Below are 24,987 nucleotides of genomic sequence, written 5' to 3'. Positions count from 1 at the left end.
CTGTTAGATTACTAACTCTCAAATTGAGTCCTTAGGCATGTTCTGTACTGTCTAAGAGGTGGGTTTCTTTTTCTTTTAAAAGGGGGGTCCCTTGGGCTAGGCATGGTGCTCAATGTTAAGATGCTTGTTAGCATAAAGGAGCCTCTACATTGAATCTGCAGCATGGAGTGTCACAAAAATCCAAAATAAAATGTAAAAGCAGGCTTTATACTTGTCATCCGTGACAGGTACTGGGTATATTAATTGGCTTTTGCAGTATAAAAATAAATCTGAACGTACTGGCTAAAATAACTCCCATTTATTTATGTGCCAGTTTTATGTTTGGATTTTGGCCTGAATTGTGAGGTTCTGGGTTCTGGTCTTGGTGGGCTAAGTCCTGGGTTCATGAAGTCAGTTGCTTGTGCGGTAGTAGATCAGCCTGGTGTGGGATAACCTCGCTCTCTTACATCTCCTAGAGTATGGGCTTGGTTTGTTTTTCACAAAGGGGTCATTTCCTAAAGTGTCATCCAGCTTTGCTATCCATACACAAAAGTACCACAGGATGCCCCAGGTGGATAGCACCCCAATAAATTAGAGTGGAGCAGAAATCATCAGAGCCGTTTTGGGGCTCGCTGAATCTCTGGAGTGGCGATTTTCTGATTGTGTTGGGTGGAACCCCTGGTGAGGGATGGGGTGTGGTCCAGGAAAGAGTCGGAGGATTGACCATGGCAGCTGTGCCTCTGGTCTCCTCTGCTCAAAGGGCAGCAGTTTGATTGATGTGCTGCTTCTTTGGTTGGGTCATTTGAGTGTCCGTCTTCAAGAGAATGACAATGAATACTATAGGGATGTGAAGGAAAGGCAAAAAGGAAGCGTGAACAGGGCCATACTTAATGGGCTTGTCTGCTCACTTATTTATTCTTTCTGCCGGGATCCCTTGACTTTATGTAATGTGTGCCCAGTGAAAGCACAGCTCTGGAAAGAGAGGGAAGTTAGAATTACTCAGTGTTGGATGAGACGTACCTGTCTCTAGGCACAGAGACACAAATGCAGGCTCTGTTTTATATTCCAGGATTCATATCTTAAGTGTCCTTATTAGTGTTCTTTTAGGCCGGGTTAGGCACTGGAAATAACCTAAACAGACTTGATTTGTGTGACTTTGAAAATGTGTATTGAACCCAAGCTAGCTAATATTTTTCTTTGGTTCTGGTTTCAAATGGGGAAATATGCTTAATTATGGCTTGCATCATGGCTTGGAAATTGTAGCATTTATATGTTGATGTAACTCGCCTGAATGTAAAAGGGGGGACTATGTATAGGTAAGGGGACATATGTAAATGGATCCGAAGCATGTTTGGCAAGGCATGGAAGCCAAAAGGGAAAGGGGAAAATTGCATTACCTGCCAAACATTTAGGGGCCACTTGCCAAGAGTTGTCTCTACTTCCTCCAAATTGTAGCTGTGTTTGGTTTTCAGTCTTTTACATAAAACTCTATTTAAGTTGAGCCACTAAACTTCTAGGAGAGAAGGAGGAAAGCCTTTGAGTGATTTCAGCACAATTATTTCTGGAAAAAGTGCAATTTAAGAGTGTGGTGGCTTTCATAGCATAGGTAAATGGAGTCTGAACTTCATTTTGGATCTAAATGTTTTTGGGGACAAATGTGGGTAATTTCTACAAATTTTCACCTACATCTAATGAGCCAGTTGTATCACCTACTACTGTGGCTCTAGGGGAAAAACCCCAGTGATTTGAACTGACAATTGTTTTCTTGAATCACTACTTGGGTTTTCTGTTCCAGGCTTGGGACTAGCCTGCTGGCTGGGTTGTAAGTTTTAGGATTACCTGAGTGAGGCTTAGAGAGCTGTGCCTCCATAGCAGTCTCCCTGCAGCCCAAGCTTTGTGGAAACCAATCCTAGGGTACTTCTATCTCGTGACAAATGGCAGAAGTACAAACCTAAGCAGAAATACTGACATAGCTTCAGGTCTGTGCCCAGAAATGGCCTCCTCTACCTTCTCTGCACACATGTGATTGGCCAAAGTGTGTCATGTAGCTAAAGGCAGTGTCTAGGAGTGTACACGTACACTATGTTAATGGGAGAAGACTATATGGGGGCCTTAGAAAGGCAAGGCATTAAGAGGAGTCTGGGGTATCAGGAAGGACAATATAGCAACTACCATACCTTGTGAAGGTCTTACATTTTCTAGGATAAACTAAGCCCGTTGCCAAGAAACAGCTAAGACAGGGACCTTCAGGGTTCACATGATCATATTCCTATAAGACAGAGTAAAGTGCTTTCCCAGTTACCTAATGCTTATCTGGATGTAAAGTATGTTAGAAGAGGAAACCAGAGAGGAGCTATGCTTGCATGTTTTATATAGGGCTGCTTACAACATCTAATGTGCATTTTTAACCATTGCTTTCCCGGAAATAACATTCAGAATAATGTACCCCAGTTCATTAAAAAACACTTCACTTACTTTCATAAAAAAGAAAGTATGTAAGACCAAAGGGTTTTATAATCATGTTTATCATAATTTTTAGACACAATATTTGCATTTAAATATCAGAAACAGAAAAATTAGTGCTGGACTTTGAAAACATAGAAACTAGTCAATTCCAAATTCATGGGAGTTTGCAGTACCCAGCATTTGTATATATTCCTCCTGGAGAAATTTGTCCACCACCAATCTTAAACATACTTAACTCTTTTTAACCTCTTTTTCTTTCCCTCCGAGCCTCAGTTGCGTGGGTATGGAGTCAGTGGAGGTGACAAGCACAGTGTAACATTGTTCTTCCCCTCTCCCTAGATTGATGCCCTGCCAGAGATCGTTGAGGCTGTGGAAGGGAAGGTAGAAGTCTTCCTGGATGGGGGAGTCAGGAAAGGCACCGATGTTCTCAAAGCTCTGGCCCTGGGAGCCAGAGCTGTTTTTGTGGGGAGACCCATCATCTGGGGCTTGGCTTTCCAGGTAATTGGACAAGAAAGTAAATAAATAAAATAAAGCCGTTAAAAAATGAAATAAATACATAGAACCTGACTACTTTATTCAATACTTCAATATCTTATACTTGCTTAGGGGGAGAAAGGTGTTCAAGATGTCCTCGAGATACTGAAGGAAGAGTTCCGGCTGGCCATGGCTCTGAGTGGTAAGGCTTGGCACTCCTTGCATTTGCGTAACTATAACACAACAACTGATGGACAAAATTGACCAGAAGTTGTCATTATTTGAGCTCATGTTTTCTTAGACTTTCAGTCCATCACCATGATGATGGCTTTGTGAAGCTCCTGGCAGAAACTGAACTAGGGGCTAAGTTATAGCCTTGGAAAGCCTTAGTATCTGCTTCTGCTGTCTGGTCCCCACCTCCAAAGGATTCCAGAACCTTCAACATGGCACCAGCACTGAACAACAGGCTTTGAAAATATGAGCCTGTGGCGAACACTCCAAACTCAAACCTTAGCAGATTAGGACTTTCATTTACCAATTGTGTGTTTCCTGTGAGCTTTAAGCCAGGTTTCATGAAGCAGAGATTTGAGGGGAAAGAAAACAGAAGGTTTGGGACACTGACTTTGTAGGTGGCTTTATCCTTCCGGCTCGGAGGAACAGAACTCCGACTGGGGATGTTATGGGGTGCACAGGTTTGTGGCAGTTACTGAGCTTCAGCTTCAAGCATCCCATGAGGGATGCCTTGGTGAGCAGGAATACTTTAAAGATGAGCGTAGCATCATTGTTTTTCTCATTTCTTTTTTGTTGCTTTTATAGATTATTTTATTTATTTACATTTCAAACATTATCTCCCCTTCCCAGTTTCCCCTCCATAAGCCCCCATCCCCTCCTCTTTCGCTCTGCTTCTATGAGGGTGCTCACCCACCCACACACACACTCTTGCCTCAGTGTCGTAGCATTCCCCTATCCTGGGTAATCAAGCCTCCACAGGACCAAGGGACTTCCCTCCCAGTGATGACAGATAAGGCCCATCTTCTGCTACATTTGTAGCTGGAGCCATAGGTCCATCCCTGTGTACTCTTTGGTTGGTGGTTTAGTCCCTGGCAGCTTTGGAGGGTCTGGTTGGTTTATATTGCTGTTCTTCCTATGGGGTTGCAAACCCCTTCATTACAGTCCTTTCCCTATCTACCCCATTAGGGTCCCCAGGATCAGTCCAATGTTTGGCTGTGTACATTTGCATCTCTATTTTTCCAGCTCTGGCAGAACCTCTCAGGGGACAGATATACCGGGCTCCTGTCAGTAAGCACTTCTTAGCATCAGCAATAGTGTCTGGATTTGGTGTCAGCGGATGGGATGGATCCCCAAATGAGACAGTCTCTGGATGGCCTTTCCTTCCATTTCTGCCCCACTCTTTGTTCCTGCATTTCCTTTTGACAAGGAGGAATTGTGGATTTATAATTTTGAGGTGGGTGGATGGCCTCATCTTTCCACTGGGGGCTGTGCCTATCCACTGGATATGGTCTCTACAGGTTCTATCTCCCCTTTGTTGGATATTTTGGCTAAAGTCTTCCCTGTTGGGTCCTGGGAACCTCTTGAGTTCCTGGCATCTGGGACTTTCTAGTGGCTAACCATAGTTTCCCCTCCCCCACTGCTACACACCCACTTTCAAATTCCTGACCCTCTGTACTTCTCCCCCATCTCTTCCCCTATCTGAACTGGCCCCCTTTCCCCCTTCCCCTCCTCTCTCCCTCCCAGATTTTTTTCTCACTTCTTAATACATGAACAGGTAGAGGCAACTCGCCAATCAGTTCTACAATGTGACTAAGTGCGAAGTCAGGCACCACCCTTTTAAATCTAAGCCTCCAATTCTCTTATTACACATGTTCTACCTGCAGCCTTTCACTCCCAGTTCATGCTCATGCCGAAAGTTCATTTGCTCTGTCCCAAACTCTCAAGACTTGCCCTGTCTTTCACATTTTGCCATCCAAAGGAGGTGACCCCCTTTGCCACCTCCACCATCACCACCACTTGGCTGTGCGATCGGTCTTTTCCTTTTGCAGTGAGTATCAGAGGTCTGCCTCTTTGTCTACTTTGCCTTCCCTCAGTCTCTTTTGATCACAGAAGCCAGGGTGACTATTTAACTCATGTTCTTCTTGTGATCAGTACCCGTCAATGACTCCTGGCTTACTTAGCATAGATGCCAAGGTCCTTACAATAGTTTACAAGACCCTCGTGCCTTGTTACCTTTTCAGTCATAGCTGTAACTCTGTCCCCCAAGCTGCAGAACTGAGGCTTCCTCTGCATCTTTAAAGTTCCTTGACTATCAGACAAGCTCCTGCATCATGGCCTCTGGGAGGGATCTTCCCTCATCCCTGATGCTCCCCAGATGTCTGCATAAAGAGCTTCCTCCACCCTCCAAGCTTTCATGTAAATTTTTCATTCACAAAAGGACCACCGTGGTTGCTCATCTTTCCCCGTGGTCCAGCTTTCTGTCCGGGTTTTTGCATTCCTTTTCCTTAGAATCCATCACTGTTTATAAGTCATCTGTCACCTAAGTTGTTTTTAAGACAACACACATTCTGTATTTTGTATTTCCTCTCTAAATATAAAATTCGTGACCAGGGATTTTTCCCTCTTTTATCTCACTGTAGGGCTTGCAGTGTTTAAATGATGCCTGGCACACAAACAATAAATGTTTGTTAAAAGAATTAGTAAGTGCTGTGTTTACTGAGGATTGCTTAGAGTTGGATTCAAAATGGACCTTATGCTGGGGGAGGGGAATCTTCGAGTGAATTACCAGCTTCCCCAATTGAAGGTGAATGGAGATTCATTTTCTATGATCCACAAAATCCAAATCACCCTGATGGCTGCAAGTCCCTAGATGGATTGTCTCCCTGCTACTGTGCAGCCTGAGCCTGTCAGAACTTTCAGGAGAAGAATGCCATTCTGTGAATCCTCACTACACATTTTAATTTGCTGCAGACATCTCCTAAACGAGAGCTTTCAGCCTCTGGCTGTCTATTAAATGTGGCAGAAAGAATACACTCTTTGTGTTAATAAAAATATGTGCCAGTCATTTTGTATTAAGGACTGTTTAGGTAATAAAAATGGTCTCATGCCACATAAGATTTGGCAAGCCTACCTTGAATCATAAACCTTCCATTTGTCAAGTTTTACATTCCTTGGGAAAACGATTACCTGCCTGATTATTATTGCATTCATCTCATATTAAATGTACGCATTATTTTTTTTTCAGGGTGCCAGAATGTGAAAGTCATCGACAAGACATTGGTGAGGAAAAATCCTTTGGCTGTTTCCAAGATCTGACAGTGCACAATATTTTCCCATCTGTATTATTTTTTTCCAGCATGGATTACTTGACAAAGAGACACTGTGCAGAGGGTGACCACAGACTGTAACTCCCCACTTCAACACAAAGGGTGTCGTTCTTTTCCAACAAAATAGCCACCCCTTCTCCTTCATTGCTTTTGACTTTTCAATGGGTGTCCTAGGAACCTTCTAGAAAGAAATGGACTTGCATCCTGGAAATATATTAACTGTTAAAAAGAAAACATTGAAAATGTGTTTGGGCAACGTCATCCCCTGGCAGGCTAAAGTGAGGGGGAACAAAAGATATCCTCTGGTGAGATTGGAGGTAGCATGCCGAAGTAAAAGACACTGACCTCACTGTTTATTAACCTGTCTTCTGTTTAGATTTCCTTAAGACAGTGGCTCTTACAGTGTGCGCTGGGCTTTGAAATGCCGGAAATGCCCAGAGAAACATGGGGTTTGGATTTGCCGTGTTGAGAAAATAGCACCCGATAGAATTGAAACGGATGGTGGTAATTTGTGATTTTTCTAGAGACTTTTCATTTTTTAACACCCTATTTCTTTGAAGGTGGATTTCTAGCTATATATCGCATGTCTGAATATGTCTGGCTGTTTTGTGGCACTCACTGTGTTTGAAAGGAATGTGTCTAGTCCACTTGGGACCATGCAAAGTTATTTTATTTTTGAACTCTGTCTCTTCATTCCCATTTTAAAGTAAGTGTTGACTTCCTAATTCCCCTTGAATCATTTTTATTTTCTCACTTCTCATTTATAGTCACATTCAGTGTCAAGTATATATTTTGTGGGGTCCATGGTGAATAAAGCTTTAAAATTCTTGTCCAGAAAGAAGGGAAAAAAGTCTTTCCTTTTATCATACTAATGTTCTTAATCGTCCGTGTTTTCTTTTTCTCTTCTGTATTTCGTCTATTCAGTGCCATTCTTCCTCAGGCATGGGCTAGCAGAGGCAGTCTACCAGTTGAAGACTCTGTAAAGTGACTGTAGTTCTTCCTGTAACTTGTCCTTCGTGTACCCATGCTCAGGACTTGCAGAGTGCCTGAGCCAGCAGCCAAGAGCCTGGTCCTGGGGCATGAGGGGGTATCAGAAGGGACAGTGTGTCATTCTTGGCTCAGCGTACATGCCACTTGTCTCCTTGAATGTCTTGGGGGTTCCCAGAGACTGAATCACCCATTCAAGAGCAAGCATGGGCTGACCCTCTGCTACCTTAGAGGCCCCTGCACATCTGTAGCAGATGTACAGCTTGCTCTTCATGCAGATCCCCCAACAACTGGAGTGATGGCTTAGCCTGACTCTGTTGCCCTTAGCCCTGCAGTGACTTGATATGCCAGGGTGGGGTGATATCCATGGGGGCTCCCCCTTCTCACAGTAGAAGTGGGTGTGGAATAAATACAGGGAGGATCTGTGTGAGGGGGACTGGGAGGAGAGGGAACCTGATATTGGGATGTAACGGGAATGAATAAATTAATTAATGAAAAAGAAAAAGAACAGAAGAGACACGATTCCAAAGGTAAAATTGTTAGTCGTTTAAATGTAGCAGCCAAGGAGAATCAAGCCCTGAACGTGATGAGAATCCTTCTGGATCTAAAACCCTGAACACTGAGGGTTAACAGCACAAGGTTGTTAGTTTTAGTCCCAAAGAGAGCTTTCCACAGTGGGAGCTACACTTGGCTTCTGAAGTCACTTTTTTCAAACATCATGGAGTGTTGAATGAAGCCACCTTAAAGGATGGCTGTGACACTGCTTTATTGTTGTGTTTCTTGTCTTGTGATCTCCTCCACCAGCTTCTGAATCTCAGACCATTGCTAAATGATAGCAATGTAAACAGAGATTCCCCTTCTGAAATTGTGTGTGCTAGATTAAAACACAGTCCTTTACTCTGATAAAGATGGGGTAGTCGGCTTTTATCTTTTCATCTTTCCCTGTGAGGAGTAAGTGACATCATCTTCATTTCATATCATGCTGTTACTTGCTAGTTAATCAGTGAAGAAGTATTCCCAACTGGTTAGTAAATACCCTTGCTATTAGTGAGTGATATCCATCGTGGCTACATTGTTGGACGATGCCATCCTAAGATGTTGATAGTGGCTTAGGAAGTGAAGCTCCACAAGAAAGGTTTGTTCAAATTCCAATGAGAATCGCTAGAGATGTGCACATTGCCTATAATTTTGTGTAAGGTCAGAACTATGGAATGTAGATTCCTTTTTCTGTTTTAGGAGCTAGAGCATGTGTGAAACCTCATGTTGGACAGATTTTCCAAAACCAGAAAGATAGAGTTGTTTCTTCTTTTTTAAGAGAGGGGTCAGATTCACTGGAAACAATAAGGATACAGGAATGATTGAGACAAGCATGGACTGTGTCCTTCGCATATCCCTTCCCAGGAGTCCTGCCAATAAATTTTGATTGTCTTTTCTGTTTCTGATTTTTTTTTTAAAAATTAAGTTTCTTATTAAACATATACACAAAACGCAAACATCATATACAATCATGCTGTGCCTTGGGGCTTTTGGCACATGTGTATATGCATATGTATGCATACTGTTTAATCCTCATCTGTTCTCTGAGGTTTTGTAAATCTTGGGGAGGAAAGAAAAAATGGTTTCGTTAGGCTGCCTCCTTGTCTGTTGTGTGATCTAGACCACAGTGCAGTAGGACAGTGTTCTACAAACCATAACCTGAATCCTAACAACTTGGACGTGACAAAGCAGACTTCTGTGCCTATGAGCGGCGTCTTCTCATCCAGCGAGGTCAATGAGTGTAAGCTGTAGGGACAGGCCATATGGCACCTAGAAATGCCAGGCACTCTCTTCACGGTTGATTCTTCCCGTTTTATTTTATAGTTGACTGAGGCATCGAATACCTACAGGGAGCATGTAGAGCTGTAAAGACAAGTGTGTGGGTGGATACATTTTATACAACCGTAGGGTCACCTGTAGATCCTGATGTAGAAAATGTCCATCTTCCTCACAGAACCCTGCCTTTCAGAAGTAAACGGCATTGGTGTCTGTGGCCAAGGACTGCTGATAGGAGCTGCTGAAGATCACGTGATGCAAACCTTATGGGATATGCTTGGGTATTTGCAGTCTTCTGCTCACTCCATGTGGAGCTCATCTATCAGCAGCTACTTTTATTTATTGATCTATAGTATGCCCTGATCCATTGTGAGACTTTGCCACAGCACAGTGATCACTTCTTCCATTGGTAGGCGCCTGGGTTGTTTACAAGTTCTTTCACTCCCCCCGGAAGTTGCCTCTGCTTTGCATTAATGCCCATGCGCTATCAGTTTATGCTTTTTCCTGGAAAATCTATTCAGTTTGAACACTGAGATGGTCATGTTCTATGTAGATGGGGCTGACATCTGGTTGAAGATCACTAAGTGCCCTCCCCCACTCCACCTCTGCCCCATAACATCTTCTTATCATAGCTGTGTTTCTGTCAGGGCCGAAACACTTCTTCCACCTGATACAGAGTCATGCCTGGAGCCTGAATAGCTTGGGATGGCTGCCAATAGAAATCTCCAGAATTTCCTTTGCTTAAGCTTGCTTATATTCTACTATCTGGAAGAGTGTGGGTGTGAAATAAACTTCCTCCTTACTACCAAGCTTGGGTACCCAGTTCTCAGGCCTGTTGGGCTGAGTGTAGTGGGACAGATGCTGCTTAGCGTGCAGTTTGCAAACTGCATCTGTATCCTAGCTGTGTTATTCATTTGATTGTTTATCTGGCCCAAACCTTGGTGTTTGTGAAACAGCTTGAAAAGGCTGTGGTGCATTAGGATAGCATGAAAGGAAGTTGTGACTTGTTCTCAAAGAAGAAGAAAGGATTTTTTTCTTTCTCTGTAGAATCCATAATTTATTTACATGCCCTGTGTTGCATGTAAGTTGCATAGCAACAAAATAAAGTCTGTGCATGAAAATATGAAGGTTTCGTATTACATAGAGATGGGGGACACACTCTGACCTTGGACTCTTTCATAGTGTGCACTCTGTCATTTGGCAATTATAGAAATATTTCAGGGTGACTATTTTAGGTGCTATGTTAACTCAAGTGATAGCAGGTCATCATTATATGTTTATAGGATGGAAAATTTTTATCTGTTTTAAGAGATAGAATTTCCTGTTCTTTCCAAATCTAACTTGTGCAATAGAGCTCTTTTCTCCTCAATCTGGTTCTCCATAGACAGCCAAGGGAAAAGAAAGGGATGCTTTTTCAAACAAATCATTTCCTGTTTGCTTCTCTAAGGATACTTTTCTGAACTTAGATAATGACAATGTTCAACTGAAAATTTCCCAGTTCCTTCTAGAAGTCAGGAATTGGGGAATTCCAGATGCCGAGATGAGGGGTGGAGTCTTTATAAGCAACATGCCTGATTTCATCGTTTCCTTTGACTCAGCATGGCTGGGGGAAAGGCTCTATGAGGCCCAGCTTCCTACCTGGTTTGCTTAGTTTTGTCGTTCATCTTTAGGGCTGATTTGTTATACTTTGCAGTTGAATTTGCATTTGTTCCTAACAGTGGTATCTCCTTAGTGTTGGATCCTATACAGGAAGGGTCTTTATCCTATACAGGAAGGGCCTTTACGGCATATACTACATTTCCTTATCACAGTCACTGCTTGAAGACCAAGGCCAATGTGCCAGGAAACCCTGTATTAGGATCTTGACGACCTGAGTGCCTGGGCCTGCGAACCGCAGTTCAACCTGAGGCCCCTCCAGTCTCAGCTGTGAATCTAAGACCAGCGTCTGCCTAACACATGGGTTATTATGAAACTAGCAGGGAGAAATGAAGAAAATGTATTGTGACTTGTAAAACAATCTTAAAAGAAAAAAATCTTATTAGCAGTCACTAGTAATAGGGGAGGTAATTTAATGCGTGCCAATGTGCATTTCATGTTTACTTATAAGACATTGACGTTGTGGTAAAAACAATTATTTAAAAATTCAAACAATGCAACAGTGAAGAATAAAAATAACCATTTTAACACATGAAAATAACCTATTGTGTTAGAGGTAATGTCTCAGATACTGCTGGGGATATTTAAGAGATATCAGCTGTATGGACAGATAGAGCTGTCTTTACTAAACTAGGGTTTCACATTGAATATTATATTTAAGTAAAATGTTCATTTTTATTTAGTTTGAGTTTAGTAGAAGAGGACATGAAATATAAAGGATTCAAAATTAAAATGTTTTTCTTTGAAAGGAGATAATATGCATAACCTGGATATTTTAAAATTATAAAAACCTAAGAGCTAGGGGTAATTTTGGTTTATGGCACACACATTTCAATTTTGGGCCACATTGGTTGAGTTACTGCTGTGAGGAAGTAATGAGAGTCTAGCACCTACTTTTCCCCTTTCTCCCGATTTTGTGAGTGATTTTCTATGCTGTCATAGTACTGAACACATACCTTTGTGTCAGCAATGCTGGCATTCGGCAGTTACTTCCCATCTTCCCTGTGTTCTGGCCCTGTTCTGATGCACTCAGTTCCTGGATTCACTGACAACTCTTAACTAGAAGAATGGCTACATTCTATGGGCTTCTACATGTTTAAATTTTTTCTCGACACTCCTGCCCCTCAGTGCTAATATTCTGGGGTCATACTCTTTCTGCAAACATTTTAGGTTGTCTTAGAACAACTAATTTCATCAAAAGAAGCAGACTTGTGTTCTTAATGTCTTCTCACCTCCAAAACCTGCTAGGTAGAAGGCCATTTCTGTGACTTTGGGTTTCAAAATTCCAGCTAGGAGTTCATGCTGAAAATGTTGCAAAATGTAAGTTTGTAACAAAACAGCCTACCCCGTGTTTAATTTTATATATTTAATTTAAATATATGAGAAGCAACATGGATATGTCTAATTTTAATTATTAATATACATTTTGACTCATATAGCAACAGTAATATAATTATTATTTGCAAATTGTTGGGCACTTATTCCATGATGACAAACATTTTAAGAAATTTTTGATGAGCAAACCAACTGCATGTGACCCTTTGGATGTTTTGTAATGAGGGAAATATTTTATATGTTCTTCCTGGTAGAATAACAGATGTGGCTATTGAACACTTGGGAATTATTAATGATTATATTCTTTATTTGATTTTAGTTCATTTAAATTTAAGTAGTCATATGTATCTAATGGGTCATCAGTAAAGGGCATAGAACTAGAAGTTGAGGTCCATGTTAGGAACAAAAGAAAATTAATTGAACAGTTTCAAGATTAGTTGAAATGAACTCATTCTGCTGCATGACTACTCCAGGCAGTTGCAGGGAATGATTTTAATGTAGCTTTTGGACTTATCACAGCTGATTCCCATATCATAGGTATATAAACTATAAGAATAAATAAAATATGATGTATAAGATATTTGCACATAAGAGTATCAATTGAAATAATACATGTAATTATATTTTAAAATTATTTGGAAGGGAAGTTGTTTTCAAGTAGCTTTGGTTTTTGGTTGTTTCCTTGATTAGGTTTTAGACTTTTAGTTATGATTCACTGAAACAAAAGCAAGAATTTTGTCTAATATCTTCAGTCCACACACTGAAAGGACCCATTATTTTAATAAAACAATCCTGGATGTTAGATCTCATTGTCTACGTGTCTAGTAATATCATTGACCAGTAGGACATGATGACAAACCGTAAGTAACAATGTATGTGTAAGCTGTTACCAAAGTAGGAGTAAGAACACGTGACCTGTGTTGTGATGACAGACCTTAGAAACTTAAGAATGAAAGCGTAGGTCAGACAATAGGAAGAATGCCCAACTGAGTATTTCAAATGGCAAAATAGGAGCTTGTGTGAAATCATTCTCTAGGGAATTCTGGCTCCTATTTGGTATCTAAAAAATTCTTTATCATAAGGTACAAGTAACATTACTCAAATTGAAAACATTTTTTGGTCTTACATTTATTTATTCATTCATGCTATATTAACAGTCTTAGTATAAACAAGCAAGTCTCAGCTAAAGATTAAAACCTAGTAATAGACCATAACTCTCCCCAAGTCAAGATTCAATCTCTTTTCCAACATCAGCTTATATTCTAATTCTATTGCATAGTTAGCCATTTGTTGTTGTAGTAAGATACCCGAGATAACCAGCCTATAAGAAGGGAAGACACATTGGCTCCTCATTGCACAGACTGCATTTCACAATTATCTGGTCCTATTTTGCACTGGGTGGAAGCAGCATGTCCTGGGAAAACCAAAATAAACAATTTTTAGTAGAGCCATTTCTCTTTTGATAATTAATTTACTTTACACCCCAATATCAGCCCTCCTTTTCCCAGTCCCACCCTCACAGCTTCTTCCCTGTTTTCCCCTCCCCTTCTCCTTTGAGAAAGGGGAGTCTTCCTCTGGTGTGGTCCCCCACCCAACCCCCGCACATCAGTTACTGCAGGACTAAGAACATCCTCTCTCCAGATAAGGTGGACAAGTTAGAAGAATAGGATCCATAGACAGGCAATGAATTCAGGGACAGCTCCCCTCCAGTTGTTGGGAGACCCTTATGAAGACTAAGCTGCCCATCTGCAGCATATGTGTGGGGGCTAGGTCAAGTTCATACTTGGTTGGTGATTCAGTCTCTGAAAGTCTCCAAGGGAGACACATCTTTTTAATGATGCATTTACTGATGGTGCCACAAAATAACAACTGAACCTTTTTCTATGACTTTTATATATGACTTCGTGGAGTGTCTAGATCCAAGCTATAACACATCCAATATAAACATTAAAGAGTAGTATGCGACAGTCTTTTGAAAAATTTGAAGTGTGTGTTTAAATATAATCTGTGTCATGGTTTGAATACCCCTGTTTTAAGTAGTACTTTTTTTTTAAAGCAGTAAGGAATAAAAAGAAAGTTTTTGAAAAAACTCTCGTCATTTGACTGAACACTGTTAAGATTCACTGTTTTCAATATTCCCAAACACATACCAACAACGACAGCAATAACCACACTTAAGACTCAGTCATAAGTAAAACCTCAATCCATCAAAGAAAAGGACTAAAATGATTTATTTCATGAAACTCTTAAATAGTCACAATTAGGCCAAGACAGTGTATACAAAAGCCAGAATGAATACATTTGAAAGGCAGCCATTGGATCAGCTGGTGGATTTGTCCACACAACGGCAAAAACAAGTTACTTGTCCACTCTCCACTAAATAGACCACAGGCTTTGTTGTCAAGTAAACACAAATGCAATGAAATCTACAGATTTTCTCCCAAGCATCATTTTAGATAAATGTTTCTTGGCTGATCTTAGTCTAGGTCTGTTAACAATTTATTCTGGGTTATTTGATTGGCCTTCAGCTCTTTGGCCATCCCTTGTCCATCCTGTACCAGGCAGGCAAATGATGGAGAAAATGATGCATGTGTAAACAGAGAAACAGGGAGGGAAAGGCTCTGGGAAGCCAGGCTCCTCCCAGGGTTATGGCTCTCCTCAGGAAGGCAGCAGTTAAAGGGCATGGGGCATGCATGTTTCAACTGCCTCTGCTTTGAAGCAGCCACACCAAGAGCTCAGAAATGAGAATCTTGTCCCTCTACTAAACACTTGTTAGCATATCTACTTTGGACGCTCTTCTCTGCTACTTTTGGAAGTGAAGGAGAGAGCATATGTTTTGAATGGATCTCAACCACACATTCTCTATTAATTTCCCCAAGCACATACCTTCTTGATGCTACACGTTCAGTCTTCCTGTGATTTTTAACTTGTCCAATAAAAGGAAAATGGTACGAGTGCAAGCTACAGTGAGAAGGGAATACGACTCACATCATTCAAAGATTTAATTTGATTAATTTAATTTCAAAGAGCATTTTCTTTACCTTTCAAAGAATTTATCTTATTACTTTCAGTACATCTCATGCTCTTGTGATCCTTGAAGTGTTTGACTGTTGATCAGAAATCAAACGCAAGCCAGTGATCTCTAGTACTCTTCCCCAGTGTAAAAGTCAGTCTGCTTTCCCATTCTGTATTCATCATGGTTGGGTGTTCCCTGGTCTATGAGTTGGGAAGCAAAATTACAGATACTTGAATCTAAGAAATGGTCATATTCAGAACCAGGTCACAACATGGAAACAGTTCAGTGAAATCAATAATTGTCTTGATCATAAGATATCTCACAGTGACAGTTACTAAAACAATATTCAATTAATACAGATATTTTAAAAGTTTCACTGGAGGATGCCAGGAAGCCTGGGAGGGGCAGTGTTGTGTGCATGATCTATGATTTTTCAGAGCTTGCTTCTGTGCCCCAGATCTCTCTCTCTGAACACCAGGATCATGCAATAATGAAGAGTGGACCAGGAGCTGTCACCCAGGCTTTGGCGTTCTTGATAGTGCCCCCCCCCCCGCATTAGGATGAACTATTCCTTGCATTGCTTTTCACTGTTTTAATATTTAACTTAGGATGGTAAGTTTCCATTGTCGTTAACTTAAGAACTTAAAACCAGACAACTTGAAGAAAGAACGCTGATTTTATACATTATTCTGAAAGTACAAATGAGACTTTATGATCACAAAGTGTCACTGTGAGTTTATTTGATTGACAATAAGAAATAGAAATGATAATGTAATAATATTAAGGAGTATGGTTTTCTTAAATATAGATTCTGATATTTAAAAGTCCTTTGATTCTCCAGTAAACATCAAATTGAGTTTGATAAGCAACAGAAATTCAACAAAGTGACAGAATTTTCACATCCTTGGAGCATGCCAGTCATGTATCAATATGCATTCTTGACACAGGCCAGAGAAAGAATTCTTTAGCCAGGTAAATGGGGCAAAGGTATGGGATGCATGGTCATCCCATGCTTGAGTCATCTTAAAACAAGAGGCATAATCAACATCTCTTCAATGCTCTGAAAAAATCACATTTCAGCATGATGATGAACAAATGATGCCCAGGTGAGATTTTGGAACTCATGGTGATTTGTTGGCAATAAGACACAGTTTGAACTAAGTCAAGAGAAAGGATGAATGCCTTAGAAAAACCACAGGAATAGGCAAATCCCCAAGCTGTAGCCATGGCACGGTGGGTGCTACAGGGTTTGAGGTAACATGGTTTGAAAGCAGCAATGATACTTTGGATTTTCCAATCTCGTTCCTCTAGAGTGTTGCCTTGGTGCTTTTGAGTCACAGACCCAATAGTCTCCTGTAGTGAGATGTTCAGCTATCTGCCATTCCTATCTCCTGTATTTGTTATGAAGAAAACGTCACTTAATTTTTTTCCATCTCCCACTCATGATAATGAGGAAACAGAACTCATACGGACCACTTATTTCTTTCTTGACCTGCCATATGTGGGCAGGAAGAAGAAGTACTAATTTCTATGTGACCCTCTGGATGCTCAGTATTGACCAGGGAACAGCAGAGCTCATGCTGTTCCCAATGTATGACCACTTTACTGGCAACAAAACCGTAGGTACGCTATAGGAACAATGAAATTTGTAGTGAAAATATATCCCAAGTAATGTTTTGGCTTTCAAAATATCACTTGTTATGTGAGATTCAAGTTTAACTTGGCACTCTGCACTGGTATATGTGTGTGTGTTAGACCTGGCAAACCGTCTCTTTGTGCCATTTTACAAACCAAATCCTGTTTTCTGGCTATATCTCCATTTTGAAAAAGAAATTTTGGAAACATACAATTAACTATCTGTATTGGTAGATTCCACACCTACGGACTCAAACCCCCACAGGACAAGCCAAGCTGTGCCTGCATGGAATGTGTGCACATTTTTTCTTGCCTTCTCCAAAATACTACAGTATGACTGTAAAGCCTTTGTATTTTATCATGTTGTTAGTAATAGAGATGGGTTTAAACATATTAGACAGTAAGCATGGTTTATGTGCAAACCCCATGCCGTTTTATCAAAGGGACTTGAATATCTGTGCAATTTAGTTTCTATGGAGGGTCTAGAATTAATTCCCCATTTATAGATACCAAAAGAGGACGCATTTATTCTCTGACGATAATCTTATGGCACCTTGTGAATGCATCATCCCTCGACAACTAGAAAATTACAATGTGCGGGAGCTAGCCCGAGGTCTCATTAAATTATCTTTTTCTTCATTCACTCAGTCTCCCATCAGTGACCCAGAATGAGCATGTCAATTTGAGGTCATGAAATGATAGACATATAGTAAAGCAAATTTTCTCTTTCTTTCAAATTTACCATCTTGTTTGTTTTCTTCTTGGTGTACCTAAATCAATCCCATAAATTTAACATTGAGTCTTGTGTTCGATGTCTTGTATAAGACACATCAGCTACCGAGTTGATTCAAGAAGTTAATTACTTTCCCCAGCCCAAGTATTTATTATGAAAGCTTTGGATAAAGACACAACAGAGGGAAGGGCTGGGGTTCTGTGGACACTATGAAAACTCTACACTTTTGCCCGTTCATCTGCAGTTTAAGAAACTTACCCAGAAAGGGTATGACTTAGCCAAGGTCAGTCAACCGACAGTAGCAGAATCAATGATAACTGATAAGCTTTAAGACAATAAAAACAAGATTGAGTTATAAGAAATGAAAAAAATCTATTCATGCAAATCCCCAGAATAACTGTCTTAATCAGTCTAAATAAAACTAAACATTTCAGGTGAGTATTATTTAAAAAATTACCAACTTTACAATGGAAGAAGTGTGGCCTCCACAAGTGTGGCTGAAGGCATTATATGGAGCAAGGAAGGTACATGAGGGAAGGCTCGCAAGACCAGCAAACAATGAAGGGAATTCACAGAAGAACTGGAAATAGCTGGCACAATGGAGCCTTCAAATCCTAATGCCACCCTGGTACTGTGAACTGCGCTTATGGAGGTCCTCAGCCAATCTGAAGTCTTCTCCGTTGAGTTCGCTGATTACACACAAGGCAGAGAAATGGAATCATCTGTTAGCAGATTTTCTAGGTCACTATCAAGCTACTTTCTTCCTGGACACCAAGAAAGCAAGGAGTATATCAATGAAATATTTTTGACATTGTGATCTTATATGACACTATAGAGAGAGAGTTTCAAAGGTAGATCAACACCTAATTCTGTTCTCTGTTACTCTTAGGTTGAAACGTTCAGTGTTGGGCAAGGGATGGAGGGAGAGGAAATGTGGTTTTTTTGCCTTTGCTAACTCAGCTGGCTTTCCAGCTGTCTCTGGGTATGCATGACAATCCATCATTGCTGTCTCCTGGGTAGTTTTTCTGCAGGTCATTGCCTGTGACTCCCTCCAATGGCTCTCCATCAACCTTGCTCTGGTAAGGACCGGAGCCATGGAGAATATAGTCGAATGCTTGCCTCTGGCTCCTGTTCTGGTCTTGGCAGGGGCAGAGTCCAGGATGGAGACGAGACAGGAATCTGGCTGTGAGTATCTGTCCCAGTCAGGCCTCTTGCCAGCTTAGGATCTGGTCCTCATTTGAACACCTGAGACCCTGTTCTCCATCTCGTTGCTTCTGTGGTCTAGACATTATTTCCACTGTCAGATATGGCACACGGTAAAACCTAGAAAAAACACAGGGCCTTGACAGTGAGAAATAGTGATCCTTATGCTTATCCCAAAGCTCATAGCACATAGCACAGAACAGTTCCAGAAGCCTTTTCTATGTATGGCACTTGTAGTGACACTTCCTATTTCCCTCAGTCCTAGAGTTATCCAGAGAATATTTAATACAGGTATTATTTCCCCAAGAGACAAGGAAAGCAAAATACAGTTGAAAGCAGAATGTGGTGTGTTGACAAACCTACCCACCTCTAGGGAAGCATGCTGGCTTCTGGTTTACTCACAACTGGATGGTGGGTTGCTAACATCATCATAGCCTCTTGCTTCCATATTCAGCTTTATACCGAAATTCCTATGAGCTGGAAGCTGAAAAAATTAGGAGTCCATAATAAAAAGCAGTAATTTGTGGGAAATGTGCACTAAAGAAAGACTAATTACACCGCAGGCCTGTCAGGCTTCATAGTCGCTTCTCCCCCCCCACCCCGCGCCCCCATTTTGTCTCAGCACTGAAGACCTGTTTGATGTGCTGTTATTCAAGAACTTTCAACATCCTTTTTGAACACCTGTCTGGATAATTAGCCAAGCCGTAGACAGAGATCAAAGCTGTGGCTATTTTCTCTGCTCTTTGAACAAGAAGTGCCCTAGGTATCTGTCTGGAATTTGATATAAAAAAGACCTTGCCACAGTACGATAGAAAGATCCCGCCCCCGTGGCATCCATCTCTAGACCCATTGATGCTTTGAGCTACTGACACGTGCTCCCGTTATGACAAGGCATCTAAAGGTTTAAAGTTTGGCTGAGCGGGGGTGTTTTTCTTCTTCTATAAACCCAGAGTAAACATTAAGCAGACAGTGTTTCTTCTTAGGGCTTTAAACGGGAAAGGGACTGAATCTGAAAAAGCTCTCTAGTAAGAAAGGGGAGTTCAGAAAGTGTCCTTTGCCCGGGAGCTACATGAAGAAGCTGCCGGAATGAGGATGGGGTCAGAACTACATCGCGTGGCCTCATTCATAACTTCTCAGCTACGAACATCAGCTGATGAATATTTATGTTACTCCTGGCTTAGACCAGAAAGACAAATAAGGGGCGGGGGGAGTTAGGAAAAGGTCGTCTGAACTCTGTGGGATTTTTAACCAACACTTTCCATGCGCGAGCAGTAGCCCTGAATGAAGTCATTCTGTGCAGGGGCCCGGTCTGGGAGAGCAGCTTGTTCATTAGCGCTCTGCAGAAATTGAACCTTGTGCATTCGTGAGGTCCTGGAAGGGAAACCCTTTTGCTTAAGTCAAACACACTGGGTACATAGCCACCTTAATATTATTTTTGGGGAGTAAATTATTGCAAATTGCTCCTTGCTATATAATAACTTTAATGGTTCAAAGAAAGAGCGAACGAGTGAAGGGGATCTTTTAAAATGTCTTTTAAAGGGGCGATTCTAGTCTAGAGTAATATTTTACAGAGTGACAGTTTCGGAAAAAATGTTTTAACATGTATGAAATCAATTAACTAGGTCTTCTAATTATCATGGTTCAGCAAATTATTTTATTAAAATCTTGTGGAGATTTTATTTCAGGAGACTGGGCCCTCATCCCCTTGCTGCAGAACCAGCCACATTTGATCACTCCCACACTTTCTCCATTCCTCCTTGGCCTTTTCCTTTGGTCATTACTGTTGCCTTTGCCTCTCCTTCGCTTGTGTTACAATTTTCACCCCAGCTTAACCCGAGGCTGTAGAAAAAAAGAAGAGGAAACACGTAAAAATGGGAAAAGCATTAAAATAGCTATTATTTCTTTGTTCATTCCAGTTGATGACAAAGCTAAAATATTTAGCCACAGTGAAACTGTGGTAGGATTTCAGTGTGATTGTCTTTGAAGCTTTGTTGCAGTGCCATTGTGCATAGTGACACAGGTGTCCATTTTCAGGGTACCCAGAAGCACTTTATCCCTATGCAGATGGAGAACACGTAATTGGCTGAGGAACAACTGTCAAGAGACACCAGGAGGAAGTGAGGTGTTTTTGAGGAACAGCTGCAAAGTGTCCCTTGGGTAGGTTCTACCTGGAGAGTTTGTCTCAGAGTTAAGAGTGGCAAAGGGGTTGCACAAGGTTTTGGGGGAGACAGTAGCTTGAATGAAAATCACCCTCATTGACTCGTATATTTGAATTTGTTCTCTGCTCTGCGGAACTGTTTTGGAAAGAATTAGGAGGTGGAGGTGGAACTGGAAATTTTAAAGAGCCACTAGGTCCAGTAGTTAGCGCTCTCTCTCTCTCTCTCTCTCTCTCTCTCTCTCTCTCTCTCTCTCTTCTTCCAACTTACAGATCAGCATGCATGCTATTAGCTTTGTCTCCAGCTTCCTGCTCCCTGAGATAGTAGTCATGGATTAATCCCCTGAAACTGTAGGTAAGTCCCCAACGAAATGATTTCGTTTGTAAGTTGCCTTAGTCATGATGTCTTTTATAGCAATAGACAAGTAACTAAGACCATACCAGCAATGAGACTTTGCTGTGACAGGCCTGAGCAGGCTGCTGTTTGGAACTTTGGATTAGGAAAGTGGTTGAATACTGTAAGTGGGGTTTAAAAGGACTTCCTGAGGATCTTGGAAGACAACTGAGAACAATGTAGACTATGGGGGCCCAGCTTAAGGGGCATCAGAGGGGAACAATATTATCATGTGAGCCAGAGACCATTCTTGTAATATGTTGCAACAAATGTGGTTGCTTCTTGCTCTTGTCCCAAGAATCTGTTTGAGGCTAAATTGGACAGTTTTGAACTAATATCATCGACAGAGGGTATTTCAAGACAGCCTAATATTAATTGTGTCATGTGGTTATTAGCAAATGCTCTTATGAATATCTACAAATGAAAAAAAGTAGGGCAGAAGAGATACAAACTATAGTTTGAAGAAAAAAAGAACACTAGGGAGTGTGATGTTGGAACCAAGGTCTTTTGATGCTGAGAAAGAAGAAGAACTCAGATACGAACAAAAGAAAGTAAGAGTAACTATTGCAAAGCATCATGGGTTTGGGAGCCAGAGGATGGCTCAGTGGGTAGAGAAGCTTGCTACCAAGTATGGTGATTGGAGTTTCATCCCTGGTGCCCAAGTCTTCTGACATACACACACACACACACACACACACACACACACACACACGCACACACACACGCACACGCACACGCACACGCACACACACGTGCATGCACACACACACACCAGACTCAGGCTCTCTCTCTTTCTATCTCCAACTTCTAAAAAGTAATATTTGTAGAAACTCTATCTTAAAAATGTAACAGATCAAAAGTACAGTTTGTTGTATGAAATTTTAGCCCTTGTTTTATCATCAGTTTGAAGACCAAGGGAGCATTAATTCACCTAGGCATTTAAACTAGTGGCTAAGGAGTTTTTGTACATCTTCAGACTTACATGACTGATGACAGCAATTACTGAAATACATGATATAGACGACGATCCCAGGTCATAGAGTGAACGGCCTTTTCTATAAACAGTAAAGGTCTATGCAAAGAACTAACAAGGCAGATGCTCCGGGTACTTTACTGAAAACATTCCTAGGAAGTAAATGACTGCAAAGCAACTTCTCTTTGAAGTCAGGATAGTCCAATCCTATCTCTTATATATTTGGTTGTGAGCCTAGGCTTTAATGGCTGAGCCATCTCTCCAGCCCCCGATCCTATCTCAAAGTCCTACTTGGGTTTCTGTACATTGAGAACACCCTAACAGAGCTGAATTGTGGGCCAGTGTCATACTCAACTAGGAATCCGAAGGCTTTCTTGGTGGTTTGTGCCTGGTACAATGCGGATTAATTTTATAGAAATACTCAAAGATCATTTAAATCAAGATCAGAATTCTCCAGACATCTTCACAGTGTTTTTATATTTCCTAAACATAGAGTAGTAAAGAACTGTGAGGCCCTATAATGCCAGAGAGCATTAATGTTTGGGTTCTCAGACACTGAAACTCCCTCTAACAGCTTAGGGAGATGGCTCGTAGCTAAAGTGAAGGAGTTCCAATGCCCAGAACCACCACAAATGCTGGCTGGGCATAGTGATTCCCAGGAATTTCCCCCCAAGGAAGCAGAGACAGGATTCACAGCGTACTGGCCAGCAAGACTGTGTTAGTATGTCCTCTCCTTGGTGACCTGTCTCTTCGAGGTGGGTCCTTGGTCTTTCTGGTTTCTACATCATGACAACTTTTTTTTTTTTTTTTTTTACAATCACACAAGAGACACACAAGAAATAATTATTAATCACTGAAAATTTTGCAGCCCAAGAAACATATTAGCAGACCCGGAATAAAACCAGCAGCAGCAATAGGGACACGGCAAACGCGAGTGTAGCACAGACCTTCGGCACAGTCAAGGCTTTGGTGATTTTTCGCTCCTCCTTGCCTTAGTTGACCCTCTCCTGGTGTGGTAACTGGAAACTAATTCATGTTCTGCCTGTAGGTGGCGACATCTGAACTCTTTTCTTTGATGCTGAGATTTCGTCCTACAGGCAGGTGCGAATGTAAACGAATGTCCGAAAAGGAAGACCAGGGGCTACAGCTACCCAACTATTTCTATTATATTTGGTACAGAAAACATTCCCGGAGGCAGAGAGCATCCATGTTGAATGTGCACTCAAGGTTGATGGAGAACGTGAACCTGATCTACCGTCTAGAACATATTTCAGTCATTGTGATGTGGCAGAAAGAAGTTTGCATTCTATTAAAGAGTGGCTGGTTGAGTGTTTCTGTACTATTAATACTATCTGCCCATTAACTTTCTCTTTAATTACTGCACTTTTGCTGTCACATATAAGACTTCTTATCCCTAGCCAAAGACCACAAAGAATTTTCTCTTTCGCTTTTCTTTGTAAAGTTTTATAGTCACATTTTATTTAAATATAAGATATTAATTTTAGTTGCATACAAGGTATTAAGTATAACATTAAATTATGTATTTTGTATACTTGTCAAATGCAGTGTTTCAAATACTGACATTTGTCTAAACAACTTTGAAGCATTGTCCCTAATGAAGTGGACTGATGTGATAATTAGTTTCTGGCCTCTTTGTTATGTTACTTATATATCTATTCTTGACTTTTACAGAAGAGTCATTATTTTAAACTTGGACAATGTGAAAATGGGTTCCCCTCTAAGGACATCTGTTGGGCCTTTGCTCCATTTGTGAACGTTATTAGGTGCTCTGAGCTCAGCTTCTGCATCAGTAGAATATAGACTTTTATGAACAGTTGTCTAAATTCATTCCTTCCTCTTTATCTCCCTCTTTCCCACATCTCCAGTTTCTAGGTGGTTCTGGGGTTCGCTCAGATTTTCTTTCTCATTCGTGTCGTTCCACATCCGGCCAGTAGGTGGTGCTGTGCAGCAACACATCCACTTGTTGATGCCTCACATCTTTTAAAATACCGGATTATGTCATCTGCCAGTTGCATGACTTCTGTCTATGCTGTGAAAAATGATCACTAAATTGTTACTAGAACAAGAGTTTAGGAGCCTCTCTCCCTGAGCATCAGAGTTCAGGTTGGAGTTAGGTTGCTCAAGTCTCCACACTGTCGAGATTTAAAGGCTTTTCATTATGAAGGGAGACTTCAGAAGACTATAGCATCTTTTGTGATGGGGGTGGAGGGTGGAGGCGGAGTGAGGGTGGAAATGAATAAGAACAAAGCGAGTACAAAATTGTCATAAGCTAACCCAGTGTTTTGTATGCTAATGTAAAGACTTGCAGCAAAGAAAGCAATATGGGGTAATGGCCTTGAAACCCCACAATACAGCCCAAAATGACATTTGAGTTGGTGTTTGTTTATCAAAGAGTAAAAACAGAGATGGTTCTAAAGAACACAAGGGGCTAGCTAGCCCTACTGCTCAAAATAAAATTCAAGGTTAGTTTGTTTGTGAATTACTGAGCCAGCTGGCTGTCCTGGCCCAGTATGACTTTTGTGGTGACAGCTGTTCCTACCAGGATTTGATGGCAGGGAGTGGTGAGGACAGAGTTGGTGGTTTTTGAGATGAGCTGGATATGGGAGATGGGTTGCGAGGTTTCCTTAAAGAGGAAATCCACAGGTTTCAGATCCTCTCCGTTGAAATCATAGTTTCTGCGGCTGCTCTTAATGCGTTTGCTTTCTGGGCAAAGAGAGGTAGGCATGAGCAGTCGGTTGGTTGTTACTCTGTGTCCCCTTAGGTTATGATTTAATGATGGGAGGTTCCATTTGCAAGAGCTTAGACTGTGA

At 41.2% G+C, this 24,987-nt stretch overlaps 1 protein-coding gene and 1 long non-coding RNA gene across 4 annotated transcripts in view; one reads left to right on the top strand and one right to left on the bottom strand.

Moving 5' to 3' along the window:
* The window catches only part of Hao1 (hydroxyacid oxidase 1), a 178,655-nt gene that overhangs the window by 50,301 nt on the left and 103,367 nt on the right, over positions 1-24,987 (top strand). Inside the window, exons 6-8 of one of the 3 annotated variants that reach the window (XM_063283785.1) lie at positions 2,785-2,943; positions 3,052-3,121; positions 6,176-6,210. In XM_063283785.1, coding sequence (XP_063139855.1) covers positions 2,785-2,943; positions 3,052-3,121; positions 6,176-6,210 — 264 coding nt within the window. Of the gene's footprint in view, positions 1-2,784; positions 2,944-3,051; positions 3,122-6,175; positions 21,057-24,987 lie in introns of those variants that run through there. The other 2 variants (XM_039105017.2, NM_001107780.2) reach the window with 2 other exon arrangements.
* Positions 20,269-23,616, bottom strand: LOC103691897 (uncharacterized). Its single transcript, XR_591692.4, has 2 exons — positions 23,104-23,616; positions 20,269-20,473 (listed from the first exon to the last, which is right to left on the bottom strand). It is a non-coding gene; the product is annotated as an uncharacterized LOC103691897 (long non-coding RNA).

The sequence above is a fragment of the Rattus norvegicus genome, chromosome 3 (genome assembly GCF_036323735.1).
Source record: "Rattus norvegicus strain BN/NHsdMcwi chromosome 3, GRCr8, whole genome shotgun sequence".
NCBI classification, from domain to species: domain Eukaryota; kingdom Metazoa; phylum Chordata; class Mammalia; order Rodentia; family Muridae; genus Rattus; species Rattus norvegicus.
This window is presented reverse-complemented; position numbering and strand designations above follow the sequence as displayed.